At 35.3% G+C, this 14255-nt stretch overlaps 3 protein-coding genes across 4 annotated transcripts; 2 read left to right on the forward strand and 1 right to left on the reverse strand.

Annotated features, from left to right (window-relative positions):
- Positions 1-660: 660 nt before the first annotated feature.
- Positions 661-7458, reverse strand: LOC110710311 (putative RNA methyltransferase At5g10620). Of its 2 annotated transcripts, none has more exons than XM_021888594.1 (8): positions 7335-7458; positions 7192-7235; positions 6813-6955; positions 5081-5147; positions 3139-3216; positions 2598-2743; positions 2283-2354; positions 661-1246 (listed from the first exon to the last, which is right to left on the reverse strand). In XM_021888594.1, the coding sequence occupies exons 1-7, from the start codon at positions 7387-7389 to the stop codon at positions 2315-2317; spliced, it is 573 nt and encodes a 190-aa protein (XP_021744286.1). In that variant the 5' UTR covers positions 7390-7458; the 3' UTR covers positions 661-1246; positions 2283-2314. The 2 variants fall into 2 exon arrangements, with proteins under 2 accessions (XP_021744286.1, XP_021744287.1); XM_021888595.1 differs by lacking the exon at positions 661-1246 and adding an exon at positions 1254-1922.
- Positions 7459-10117: 2659 nt separating this feature from the next.
- LOC110710218 (pentatricopeptide repeat-containing protein At3g61360-like) lies at positions 10118-10669 on the forward strand. Its single transcript, XM_021888489.1, has one exon. It carries the CDS (start codon positions 10118-10120, stop codon positions 10667-10669), a length of 552 nt encoding a protein of 183 aa, XP_021744181.1.
- A 1253-nt stretch (positions 10670-11922) lies between these two features.
- LOC110710345 (short-chain dehydrogenase reductase ATA1-like) lies at positions 11923-14037 on the forward strand. Its single transcript, XM_021888631.1, has 3 exons — positions 11923-12066; positions 12438-12688; positions 13262-14037. Exons 1-3 carry the CDS (start codon positions 12029-12031, stop codon positions 13813-13815), a joined length of 843 nt encoding a protein of 280 aa, XP_021744323.1. The 5' UTR covers positions 11923-12028; the 3' UTR covers positions 13816-14037.
- The last annotated feature ends 218 nt before the right edge of the window (positions 14038-14255 follow it).

Here is a 14255-nt window from a genome sequence, read left to right on the forward strand (position 1 = left end):
AAAACGCTTGTGCATTAGTGCATTACTACATATTTTACATGGATTGAACTACTTGGTATTAATTACAAATAAAGTGATATAATTGCAAAGGAATCGTACCATTTAAACCAACATATGAGTTGTCACTTTTGCAAGCATAATGATCTTTTTTCTTTGGGCCAAGTATTGTTGTAACCTTACCATTTGCGATCCAACTGGTAAAGTACTGTTCGCTCCAATCCGTTCAGAAAGATTGTCCCATACTTCAATTTTTGCTTTAAAGCATGGACAAAGTTGTGCATATAGCCATAGGTAAACAAAGTTGTGCGTGAGAATGAGATATATAGAGCAAGTGAGATAACAAACCAAAAGTAATATGATATAAGCTCAAATCACCCTAAGATATTATACTGTACAACACAATTATCAAGGGACGGACGGAGTATACATATGCAATCTGTTCTACAAACTTTCTTATTAAATGAAATCTACAAAGATAAATGAATAAAGTAATGTTACTTAATATGAGATATATTGTAATATAAAAAAAATCCACAAGATTTTAGTATCCACCTAAAATGCCTAAATGCCCTTACCTTTTTTTTTTTCCTTTAATATTGATTGTCATACATGTTTTTGAAATGTAAAACACATGACACGAACATTTAAAATTAGCAGTGATAAATTAATAATGGTAAGGAATTTATAACTTTTTATGTAGTTTTATGAAGAAATTTTATCAATATCCATTATAAAGGTATGATATCCGCTAACATTTCAATCTCCTCAGCTAGTCTAGAAGGGCAAAAAAGGAAAAAAATACAAAACTCAAATTTCCTCATCTTTCTGAAGGAGCAGAAAAATCGAAATTCTCGTTCATTATCCTTCTCCAAACACCCAATGCGATGCAACAACAAAAATCAGTGTCGAGACATAAATTCTCTAAACAAGTAAATCAGTCCTCAACTTTAGGCATCCAGAAAAGGCCCTTAATCCTTCATCAATACTTAGTCCACTGACATTATGACATTAAAGTTTAACACAATGACATGCTGTTAATATCACTTTTCCTGGAACCAAAAAAATCCTCAGAATCAAACTCACTTGCAGTAACAGAATTGCAATCTCTTTTAACTGCTGAATCTATCTTAACAAGTGCTTTTGTGCCTTGTATATGAACTCATGTCCAAGGCCTGAATTCAGCAGATATTGGTTGAGTGAAAGACCAACTTCAGAAGTTACTGGGTTTCAGATAGCAGGAAAGGTCCTGCAACCAGAAATCATAGCTTAGTTTTAACGAATAAGAAGAAATGCAAGCAATTTTAAATGACTATAAACACCAAAATCATAATGGCAGTACAGAGTAGAGGAGAAAGGGGATAAAGAAGGAAAAGTTTTAGAGTGTGGCAGTGTGGTCTTTAAGCAAGCTATAAGTGAATGTTAATGTGCTATGCACAGATCTCAGAATGGCGTATAAAAGTTCAAATCTTTACATAGCAATATTTTCACATGCTATGCATATTTATCAGCTCCAACACATGCAGGTTCAATATTATGAACTTGTTTGATGGTGAGTAGCTGATTCATAAATTTAAACAAAAGTATGCACACATCTTTTTTTTTTCGTTTTTTCAAATCAAAATAAGTGCAATAAAAAAAATATATATAAAAAAAAAAACAGCATTTCAGATTCTAATTGGGACATTTACAATAGTAATCTTAGAGATATGCAAAAGAATTTATATAAAACGCTTACAAAGTTACAATCAAAACCCAATATATAAGTTCTGATGACCAAGGGCCCATTTCTAGGGAGAATCATCTCAACAACATGAACATTAGAACTCAAAGGTCCTGATCTTACGCTGATGAAGAAGCCATTGGCTTTTGTGGTTGACAGAGTTGGCTGTTCTAATCCAGGCCCTTTATAGCTTTCCTTCATCCTAGGTAGCAAGAGAGATTAGGACCTATGTGAAATGCATATTGAATAGAAGGTCAAAGGGCAACTACGGCTACATTTGGATGGGAGAGTCTCCGCGGCCCCTTGCCCATCTCATGATTTCCCCAGATCAATAGAGAAGCATCTTTAGGCTGCCTATAGGGACGAAAGGGCTCTTCACGGGCAAAGAAGCAATTGCACATTTTATCCCACTCCATTAGGCCATTATGTTATCAATGTTAGTATATCTAGAGCATATTATTCTGAGCTCCTGATTAGATTTATGACCAATAATAGAAAATAATTTGAATGAGGTGAAAAAAATAATCTCAAATTAGAATGATAATGCTACTTCAAATTGTACCTGCACAATGATTCAGGTAGAATGGCAGATTCCTAGTGATGATACTTCTGACCTTTGAGAATAGTCCATGCTCTGCACATATAAAAAATAATTTTTTTTTTTGAATAGATATAAAAAAATAATTAATTAATAAATAAAGAGGTCTAACTAAGTAGAGCTTGCTCACTGGAATGTGCAAGTTTGCTTGTGTCTCCAGATTGGAAACACATCAGTCAGTCACAAAAATAATATAAATGAAAGCTTCAGTAGATCAAGATGTTTAAAATAGTAATCACAACCAGCAAGCTTATGTTAACAAATTGGCTATATATTAACCTGTATAATTGCTCCATTAGCACAACTAAAGCAATCTGATGATTCAATACCAATGACGATAGCTTTATTGATAAATTAGCACGTTGACGTAACTGTCTTCCATGACCATATGGCCCACCTATGCAAAATATCATTTTTGAAGCTCCCTAAAAAATAAGAATTAAAAAAAGTTGAATTATAGCTTTCATTATAGGCAAATATCTCCTACACTGAAAGACTCAGAATTTATGCCAAAGAATGAGAGAAATCATCAAACCAATAATGAGCCTGAAAGGGTTAGGCCTACCAACCAGCTGACCCTTAAAAACTACAGGTAGCAGCTGAACCTAGCCATCAAGGGGGCAGGCGGCATACTTGCCATTTTTCCAAGCTGAATGCCTAGCCTTTTGACAATTCTATGCACAGACTAAGGTAACTCTAAAGATAATAGCATTTTTTTGATAGGCTGCAGGGTAGTTTGACAATCTCTTCATTATTGGTAGCATGTACAGTGCTTAATGTCAGCTATAGAGATTCAGCTAAAAAGGGCAAGAAGTTATACCGTCAACCCTGCATCTCCTATAAGCTCAGCTAGCCGCTCTGAGCTAACATCAAGTCCATGCTCATCTAAGATCACCACCTAGTAGCAAACATTTTAAAGCATAGAAAAACCATTAGAACCAGCTTGTTGAATCCTCATGCACCAAATTCTTATATCTTTCAGGAAATAGCCTCAGCCTCAACTATATTACAATCACATTGTCAGATAAATAAAAGAAAAACAATAGTGGACAATAGACATCACATAATTGAGCAATATATCCATGATTATGGGCCATTTCATATCCTGACATCCATTAAGGGCACCAATAAAATAAGGGATAAAATAATTACAAGAGACAAAAAGTTATTAACAGGTTTATATGAAGGCAATTAGATATGATACATACAACAATTATCTTGATCAAAAGCAATGACATTCAAAATGGGAAATAAGCATCAAGTTTAAAGTTTTAATAGCAAGATATTGCAGATTTAATTGTCTATAGCACCAGTAGGTATCAATTTAGTTTTTGATATAGGAAAAGTAGTATAGATCCATGTCTTTGATTTCAGTTAGACATCCAAAAGAAAAATGTTAATCAACAGAGCAGCGACATGTAGAAGTCTTTAGTTCTACATGAATTACTGGTCTATGGTTATATATGTTCTACACTTTCATACAAGACAATAAATGTCATCTCACTGATGACTAATATAAATATCTATTTTCTATGACCATACATACAAGCTTCTCTTACATGTCTCTTACTTCAAAGTCTACAGTGGTGACTAATTCATCATATTATATTGAGAACTTATTGTTAATTTGTTTGGTTTATTATATGGAATCTATGGAAATTAGGATATTTTTAAGTTACACAATTGGTTTGCTTAGCATTCCACAGTTTTTTCATCACTTTTTAAGGGAGAACTGTAGAAAAAAAAACAAGGAAAATGTAACTAGAAGAGTTACCCACATATGCTCAATTTTACCTTTCCATACTTTTCCTTTTCATAACCATTTGTAAAGCAAAGGAATTGTCACATTTACTAGCTTTCACTCAAATATCCTCATTAAAGTTTGGTTCCCAAACACAAAGTTAGTTTAATCCAACAATATTTACTCCAGCATAACAAAATTTGTTTCTACTGATCAACAAAATAGCACGGTCAAATCATTAAAATAAGTATATGAATAGAGAAAAAGTCAAATGTTGCATCTAAAAAAACCGGTGGAAGTAAATACTTGGAAAACACTTCTTTGTCATCAAACTGTCGACAAAAAATAAGCTCTTTTAGAGTAGCTTAGTTTTAGCTCTCAGAACATTGTTCCCTGAAGGAATGGCAAGAGTAAAGACTGTCACCAAGGCATCCAACATAACCGAACCACAGTGAACTATGGATAAAGAATATAAGCACTCAATTATGTACATCATGGTGGAGGAAGCTGTTTAAGGAGGCTCTATGAAAGGAAACATTGAAAGGAAACGTTCTACATAAAATGACATTCTAGACCTCTTTTGGAGTTTTGGAAAAAGGAACTTTCCCTAGAGAGAGAGAGAGAGAGAGAGAGAGAGAGAAAAGAGTCCAATGTAATGGATGGCCTTCAATTTGCTAGCAGTTATATATCCAGGCAGACAGGAAAAACAACTAGGTCACAGAATGCTATATAAATAGTCATAGACTCTGACAGTAGTCTGACTACCCCAGGAAATCATGAATCTAAAAACAGAGATATGACAAGCTCAGAGGACAGCTGAAGAGGAAGGGAAACAAAAAATTTATGGAAGTCGTTCGATAAAAATTATTAGGCTTTACTCAATATCTTCATTCCAGCAAAGGCATGCCATGTAGCAATCTAATAGCTTCGTGGACAAATTTAGAGAACATAATTGTCCTATCAAAAGCAGATCAATCCCTCCCTACGACCCACACTTCTTTATAAGAGGAAAATATTATACCCAATCATTTGACTTGATGAGGTTTACAACAGCACAGTCTTCTTCTTCAATTTGAGCCTTGACATCCCTAAATTAGGCAAAAGGGAAATAACTTTTAAATTCTAATTAGCACAATGGAGGGTGACACTAGTGATAGCTTAAGGTAAGGAAACTGCTCATAAACACATTACTCACTCAGTATGTCATGTAAACATTTGTGAAACAAGCACCTAAATTGTTTGGAAAACCTCAAACACAATTAAATTCTGACGAAAAATTGGCAGCACTTGATTATGTGATAAAACTGTTGTTAAGTGAACAACATGAGCACAAGTGAACTTAAACCAAAGTGCTATAATTAATTACCAAAAGTGATACATATTAGTCAATAACATTAAGAACATGATTCTCATTATTTTGCGTTTAGACATCAAACCATAAAAACCTCAAAAAGAAAAGGGGGGGGGGTGTTACTCCAAACAGATAAATGGAGATGTTCTTTACTGGGGACAAGGAGGAGAGTTTCCTTTGTCAAGGGACAAAGGTAATATATCCAAGGAACATGCATTAGTAGACTTGGAGGTTGGTAATGCAGATAGAAAAAATGATATGTAATTTACACCTAAAGCACTATAAACAACATAATTGTAGGAAAGAATTTTGCTTCAGTATTTCAAAATTGAAGGGAGACGAGGTGAAAGAAAGAAAATTTTGAGATAGCGAGAAGGAGCTCATTAAAAGCATTATGATTGCTTTTGGAGGACAAATTTGGGAAGAAAATGTCGTTGGAGAAGAACAAACTAACAAAATCCCATGAAAATTAAAGTTGGTAAAAAGAAAATGGATTTATGACAAAATGAAGTGGGCCATGTCATGTGGCATGGGTATGAATAAACCATTGGAGATTCCCTAGCAAGAAATATCAAACTATTCCCATTTACTTCAGATTTTGTATTATATTAAATTGCCACTGATAACTAATGCTATGGAATTGAACTAGGATTTCATAGCTTCTCAATTGCTCTCTATAGCATCAAAAAAATCCGGTAACAATTCCTGAAGTTAGCAGCTTAAAAACTGAAACAGGGAAAAATCTCTGTAGAGTCATTTCTCATAACAACACCCTCTTTTCAATTCTTGTCCTACCCGACCAACACCCACAAAAGAAAATTAGAAACATGTTCACAGTATTTGAGCAACATGAGTATACTCAAGCAGACTGCAGACATGAAAACGGTTTCCTGCTCAACAGATCAAACACCTTCACTAGGTCCAAAAGTCCGATAGCATAAAGTAGAATCAATTTCTCCGTTATCCTTGACTAAATCATCAAGTCGATTTAACATCAATCACATAACGCATAGGAGGCAATAAATTTCAGTTACCAAATATTTGAAAGAAGTTCAAGCTTTTTCTCATTCTCTCAACATGCGATCTCTCCATTTATCATACAACAATATGAGAATTGTCAATATTGAAAGCTAATTGTGCAAGGACATCTCAGTTTAACAAATCAAGTGATTAATTTGTCATTTCAGAGCTCAAACTAAGCCTTTCAACTACATATTCCCGACCATTTAAAAACTAACAACATATCACAAAGAACAACTAACAAATACAAGTAGTATATAACTAGCTACTTGACATTATAATCTTGGTAATATAGAAATTAGCATGGAATCCAATTTCATCCAAAGCATAACAAAATTAAAGCAATGCAGAAAGTAAACCTCAAAAGGGCAGAACAAAATACCGCGCATTTTTAGGATTAGAGCGAATTAAGACATCATCAATGCTACAATAATGTTGGAGTTTATCTTTATATTCATCAACAATGAGCTGAACCCCACGATCACGCTTCTTCCCCACTGTCAAAACCCTTATCGGAATTGCTCTCTGCAACCCCAATTCAACAAAACCACAAAAAAATTCAAATCAAAAACATAAATTTTCAGAATCCCAAAGAAATTGGGTTTAATGGGTATATCTCAAATTCAGAAAAGATTGAATTTTGGACGAAATTAAGGAAAACCCTAAGAGATTTTACAACAAACGATTAAAGGGTAACTAATTATGTGCATATTAAACAGTAAAAATCAAAGAAATGAAAAAGGATTGATGAGAAGTTATACCACAGATTGACCAGTGTACTTGCATTTCCTTCCATTTGGGGAATCTATAGCAGTTGTAATTTGTAAAGACATTGAATTTAAAAGAAAAACAAAAGGGCAAATGTAGAATGGAAATTAGGAAGGGGAAAAGCATAAAAGTTAACCTGATGAATTGATGACGATATTGGAGAGATGACAAGCTAACACTGTAACTGCCATGAACGATGAACGTCACTCAATCCAAATTTAGACTTTTACTAGTCTTACAGATTAGTACTCCGTACTCCGTATGAACTAATTTTAATTTAGAAAAATATAATTATTTGCGTGGTTTAACAATAATAATTTTCCTTTTATTTATTACTCTCTTCGTTTTTAAATATTGAAAAAATTAAAGAAAGTAATAAAATATGGAAGCAGTAGAGTAGGTAAAACAATTAAAAAATTGTAAAAAGCAAAAGTAGTTGAGAATATAAAATTAATAAAATATAATTTATGGTGGGTCCACTAGGTGAGAGAAATTAATTAAATTGTAAAAGCTTAATAAGAAGATGGAACAAGTATTTAAAAACGGTCGGAAATGAAAAATGGAGCAAGTATTTAAAAACGGAGGGGGTACGAGGCAATCCCAAGTATGTCATCTTCTTTTATCGGAGCTTCTTACCTACAACCTGTTAAACAGATTAAAATGTTTTTTTTTTTATTTTTTTTAAAGCCACGTATCGCTCAAAAATTGGTTAAAATAAAAAAAGTTAAAAACAAAAACAGGTAAAAAAAAATTAAAAAAAAAAAACCACCAACCGCCAGCCACCCCCCATCCACCATGAAACCCTAACCCTTACCAACCAGTTGGCCGCCACCGTAAACCCCCGAAAACGGCCGGCCAAAACCTCCCAATACCAAAAAAACCACCTCGCCGACCAAAAGCCACCCCCGAAATCACCCCCTTACACAAATCCCCCCTAAAACCACCACAACCACCACCCTGAAAAAACCCCTCTAACCGCCGAAAATCGAAAACCCCCAAAACCTCTATCCCAGCCATGAAAAATCCCACCCAACCTCCCTAACCACCCCAAAAATCCCCTTCTCAGCCCCAAAAACCCCGCTTAAACACCCTAAAAACCCAACCCTACCCGCAAAAACTCCACCGTTTCCCTGGTAGGTGGGTGTCGGCTGGCCATTTTTGGAGGTTAAGGAGGGCGGCCAGCCGGTTTTTGGTGGTGGCTGGGGTAGGGGCTAGGGTTTCACGGTGGGGGTTGGTGACTGGTTTTTTTTTTCCGTTTTTTTATTTTGTTTTCTGTATTTTTGTTTTTTTTTTTGTTTTTTGCCTTTAGCTTTTTTTTTATTATTAAAAAAATAAAATGAACCTATTAAAATTTGACACATGGCATATAACCTACAAAATCAATCACCAACAAGTCAAGGTCCATTAAAAGAAGATGACATACCAAGGTGGGAGTGTCTCGTAATAAACAAAAGGTGGGATTGTTATTATCAGATCATGCAAAGGTGGGATAATTTATTTCCATTTTTCCTTTTAATTTTTCTTTATTTCATACGAGTAACTTATTTTATGTGTAAGTCATTTCTTAATAAGTCTTTATCGAAATAAAACTTGACTAGAACTAGCGAAATGTTACTTGATATAAAGGTTGTACATTTGTACCGAGTATTATCATAATGAATTCATTCTTTAGAAGTGGTTTTAGCAAATGGAATTGTTAACTAAAATAATGTTTTATCCATTAAAAAGAAACGAAATTTATAACCAATCCTATATAGCTATTGGATGCAATTTGGAAATGAGAGTAAAGGATAGCTCGAGTGGTTAGAGCTTTGATCCCTTTCCGATTTCAGGTGATTTTAGGATTGGTTCTCATCAATCACCCTTGTGGCTCTCTAAACACTAAAAAAATGGAAATAAAGATATATTTTATCCCAATGCATAAATGTAATAAAAAAATCAATCAAAGAAGTTTTGAATGCCGAGGAAAGGAGTGAGATTTCAGTGAGTACCCAATCAATGATCAATTGGAAGTAGAATTTGTTGGCTCTACTGACGATGATCCCATGCCTTTTTAAATCAATCAAAATCACCCTATGCTCACACCCACTACCTTCATTTTTTCGTCCAAGCCAAAGAAATATAGTATATTGCATATGCCAAAAATGAAGATCCAGAAAGGTAAGAACTACCTTAAGTATTGCTTTTGTAGGTCTAAGAAACGCAAATGATGTAGCATCAATCACCTAAAATCAAGCATCCATGAAGGAAATGATCAACCCCCCATGTGTACTTGCTAGCAGGTCATAAACTATGTATCACCCCTCCCGGTTAGTTACTTGTATAAGGATGGTTAATAGAGTAAAGCTTAACCCCCCCCCCCCCTAAGAGTGATCGGATTTTCTCTCTGGTAAAAAAATAAAAAATAAAACCTATAAATCATTCACAATGATTATCCAAGAATTTTTAGGCATATCCGAGCTATGTACAAGTCCAAAATCTAACTGGATCAAAATCATTGGACCAAATATCGAATTCAGCCATTTTTATGGATTGAAGACCAAATTGGAATTTATTCGACCCACGTGAATCTAGACCTAATTTAAGACCCATATAAATCCGATGTCGGCCAACTCTTGTTCGATTTTCGACCGATTTAGACATGTTTCGTGAATTTAAACTTTTAATATAATTATTTGCAGTATTTCAATAGAAAAATTTAGCAAAATTGCTAGTAGTATTCTATTATTTCATACGAAGTATACCGAAAGCACATTATAAGTACTCCATGAGAATTTGAGAATCAAGATTGGTTTGGTGGTTAGAGACCCTCCTTCCAATCTTTGTGAGAGAGGGGTTTGATTCTCACCCTTAGGAAGTGGACCCTTAGGAAGTGGAATTCCTAATTTTTCCACTTAGTTGCAAGGGAATTATAATGCGATGATAAGTGTTCTTGTGAAATGTAAACAGGTGGACTATGCCATTAACTTGGAGAATGAAATGGAAGAGAAGCAAATTGCTCCTGATGGCATAACGTATCATACCCTGTTCCATGGCTTAATGAAGTCAAATGGCATCGAGGCTGTTAGAGGTCTCTACGAAAAAATGGTATTGTTAAACTTTGTTCCTGAGACCCGTACAGTGGTGATGCTTATGAAATTCTTCTGTGGAAATCACCATCTAGATTTAGGCTTGAATTTGTGGAATTACTTGATGGAAAAGGGTTCTTGTCCTCATGACCATGCATTGGCTCTTTTGGTGACAAGTTTGTGTTCGCACGGTCGGGTTCAAGAAGCTTTTGAGTGTGCCAAACAGATGTTAAATAGAGGAAGGCATATGGGAAAACCAGTGTTCCACATGTTAGAGAGGTTTCTGCGGGAATCAGGTGAATTAGACAAACTGCAGAACCTTGATGAGATGATTAAGAAGTTGGGTAGTGTTTATCCCCCATCAAGGGGACATGCTCTTGGACTGTCTACTTCATTCTGTTGAGATACCTTTGTGTTACCCAAGTGATCTTCATGCTGTGTAGAATATCCCCCAAGAAAGAAATCTTTCAGAGGAGAAAATATTGTAAGAAATTGAAAATAACAATCTGATTGCTGCCTTAACTAAAAGATGAAATCTTTCTTATTTGATTTTAAGGCTAAGAATGATGTTGATAACATCCATGCTGACATGGTTTTGAGGGTTTATTGAAAATAAGGATAGGATATTATGGGCTAGGCAGGTGCATGAGCTCAATACCAATCCTAATGATGTTTGATTGTGCCTATTCTTCAACCAGAAAGAATAGGAGTATAGGACTAAAGCATTCGAATTGGATTCATCAGCAGAGCAATTTTATGAGATACGAAAAAGGGTTGGGAAAATTTTTGTCGGTCAGATGCTGACAGAGAGGAGCTACCTCTGTTTTGATCAGTTGCGTGATGCTGCTGCAGAGTTCTGATTTCAGTTGTGGCTTTTGGTGCCATTAGTCGAATGTGCTGCTGGATTGAAATCAGAAGGCGTTTGCTGCTGTCGACCTGTCGTTACAATGAGCCAGAGTTTGTTGCGTGTTATGCTCAAAACGCAAGCCTGACCGCTTGATATAATTGAGTGTTTTGGTTAAGTTTTCTGCTGTGAGCCTGGGACACTCTATGTGATGAACTCGCATTGCTATGTGAAATCCTAGGAGATTCTTTTTGGAAGGTGATCCTCTTGATTCCGCAATGTAAGTTGGACTATTTCCCGTTTTCTGAGCTTGTGGCTCTACCCATCAGTTACACTTTCCATTTTGTATCAGTATATAGTAGTATTCATAATGATTTCCTAAGAAAGGATGTTAGGTTGAAGTATTTAAAACAGATGCATGATTATTCCAAGACAATGTTACATACTCCTAAAAAGTTATATACAGTACTACTACTCTGAGATGTTTAAAAATTGTCTCTTTCTTGTATTGAATTGTCCAAAATACCTTCTAGTTATACTGAGTCTGAAAAGAAAATAATGGAGGTGACCTAACAATTGATTAATTAAAGGAAATTCTAAGAGGGCTATAGAAAAGAGTATAATTTCCGTAATTTATATTGTCAATGATCCATCTTGTGCATGGTGACGAGTGTTTTGGTTGAGAATTTGATAACCCACAGATATGGAATACAAACAAATATCCTTCTAAATTTGGATTAAAATAGGAATAAGGGGAGTTGTTGTAGAAGTGGGAAACGTGTGATGGAGTAGAAAAACCATCATCTAAAGATTGTGATATTTCACATAATCTTTTATGTTTCCTTTTCTGTCGGAATTCCTTATCTTATATACATACAAGTATATTAACACTTTGAATCTATTTATACCAATCCATAAATGGAGGCTAATGGCACCAAATGCAGTGGAGAACAAAGGTAAAAGGGCTCCCCTTTTCTAATTTTTATAATTGTAACTATTAGTACTGTATTTTTATATCTTATGCCAAACTTGCAATACCATAAGTATTGGTTTGTCCTTTAATCTTGCAATATAGCGAAATGAATAGATATATTGATTTTCTAATATTGTAAATTTGTAGTAGTACGTTCTTCAACGTAAGATTTCCGTTACAAAGGTTGTAACATATTTGCAGTGTAAACTTTTTATGCCCTTTATAGTGAGGTCTGGAGAATAGGGTCGAAAAAAAAAAAAAACTTTTTGTTCAGTGGAAAGGTAGTTGGTTGCTTATTTCATGTACTCTTTATGAGAAATTACTCACAAAATTCTATTGTAAAATACATATTAGGTTGAAGGGTAAAGTTGCAATAATAACAGGGGGTGCAAAAGGTATAGGAGCCACTACGGCAAAATTCTTTGCCTTAAATGGGGCTTATGTAGTCGTGGCTGATGTACTTGATGAGCTAGGCATTGCCCTCGCCAATTCCATAGGAGGCAGCTACATACATTGTGATGTCTCTAAGGAAGCTGATATAGAGTCAGCGGTGAAGCTAGCTTTGACATGGAAGGGCCGCCTTGACATTATATTCAATAATGCAGGTAGGTACGTAATTGAGAAGAGTTTCTAGCTAACATGTTCAAATTACTTGGAGTTCTGGAGCATGTAAAAATTTTCTTCATCTGTTTTTTCTACTTTCTAGTTTGAAAGCATATTTTAGTTATTGCTCAAAGTGAGGTCATTTCTTTGGTTATTATTTGTACCAAATAGCAGCTATAGCTATGAAGAAATCAAATCGATGGTTTTGCAAGTATAGTCACACAAACGGCATTCAGTTCAAGTCAATATGGTTTGAGCATGTACTCATGTTTGGTTGATGAATTTTCAGTTCAATTTCAGATCGATTTGGTCATATATGGGATAGCTCAATCTATATTATTCATCTTAGTTTGCTGGCTGGGCTGGTTGTAATTAGGTTGATGTAAGGTACTGTTTGAGTTAGAGCTGGGTAATTCTCCTCAAGTAGTCAGGTTGGAGTTAGTTATTTTAGGTTTAGCATATAGCATTGCATTTTAGCAATCAGTAAAATTCAGTTAATCATGATTGATTTACATATTGCTAAATTCTTTTCATCAAATACCCCATAAGTTTGCTCTGCCATAATTTTCTTGTAGGCACATCAGGCGCAGATGGGAGCATCACCAATGTCAACATGGATGAAGTAAAAAACATTGTTGCAGTTAACTTGTATGGTGTAGTACATGGGATCAAGCATGCAGCCCGTGCCATGATCGAGGGTAAAATAGGCGGGTCCATCATATGTACCTCTAGCTCAGCAGCAATCATGGGAGGCTTAGCCTCACATGCCTACACAATGTCAAAAGGTGCAATCCAGAGCCTGATCAAGAGTGCAGCATGTGAACTTGGAGGACATGGTATCCGAGTGAACTGCATCTCTCCTCATGGGGTTCCTACGGATATGCTCATAAGCGGTTATCGGAGGTTCCTCGGGGACATTGATGCAGAAGAAGTTTCCAAAATAAGTGCTAAAAGCTGCAGTCTACTGACAGGAAGAGGTGGGAAAACCCAGGACATTGCTGCAGCTGCCGTATTCCTGGCCTCTGATGAATCTGAATTTATTACTGGACATAATCTAGTGATTGATGGGGGTTACACTGAAGCTAGCACTACTATGGTTCACATGTACCAAGACCCAAAATCCGTGTAATGAATTGTACTATCCTATCGGCTTTTGTTCAGTATAATCAGTATAGTATTGTATGGCGTATAGTGAACTACAGAAAAAAGCATGCATTCCAGTTGTAAGTGTTACCAAATTATAACTTCTGGTTAAACTAATTCAAAGCTAATAATAGCGAAAGAAGTAATTTGTATCACATGCATGTTACTTCTTTTTTGTATATAGTAGCAGTTACTTGAGTTTTTGCTATAATGCTGTCTACATATGCAAAAATCTAGGATTATTTCATGAACCCGTTCTATTTGCTCCCCCTAAATATAGAAGGGGGAAAAAGGTTGAGATGGTAGAGTAGTTATATCGCTCCCTACTTCACATCCCTAAATGGCTAAATGGGATTCAATTGAGAGATTTCCCTTGTCTTCCCCCAAATGAGTCCCTTAAAAGTTCATTTTGTTTTTTATCATGAA

Source organism: Chenopodium quinoa, unplaced genomic scaffold (assembly GCF_001683475.1).
Source record: "Chenopodium quinoa cultivar QQ74 unplaced genomic scaffold, ASM168347v1, whole genome shotgun sequence".
Taxonomy (NCBI): domain Eukaryota; kingdom Viridiplantae; phylum Streptophyta; class Magnoliopsida; order Caryophyllales; family Amaranthaceae; genus Chenopodium; species Chenopodium quinoa.

Coding starts and splice junctions, on each gene's coding strand:
- LOC110710311 (XM_021888594.1), bottom strand. CDS start 7,389: ATGGCAGTTACAGTGTTAGCTTGTCATCTCTCCAATATCGTCATCAAT. Junction 3,217..5,080: donor TCATCAAGTCAAATGATTGG/GTATAATATTTT, acceptor GTTTGCTACTAG/GTGGTGATCTTAGATGAGCA. Junction 2,355..2,597: donor CTAATGGAGCAATTATACAG/GTTAATATATAG, acceptor TTATATGTGCAG/AGCATGGACTATTCTCAAAG.
- LOC110710218 (XM_021888489.1), top strand. CDS start 10,118: ATGATAAGTGTTCTTGTGAAATGTAAACAGGTGGACTATGCCATTAAC.
- LOC110710345 (XM_021888631.1), top strand. CDS start 12,029: ATGGAGGCTAATGGCACCAAATGCAGTGGAGAACAAAG. Junction 12,067..12,437: donor AAATGCAGTGGAGAACAAAG/GTAAAAGGGCTC, acceptor AATACATATTAG/GTTGAAGGGTAAAGTTGCAA. Junction 12,689..13,261: donor CATTATATTCAATAATGCAG/GTAGGTACGTAA, acceptor ATTTTCTTGTAG/GCACATCAGGCGCAGATGGG.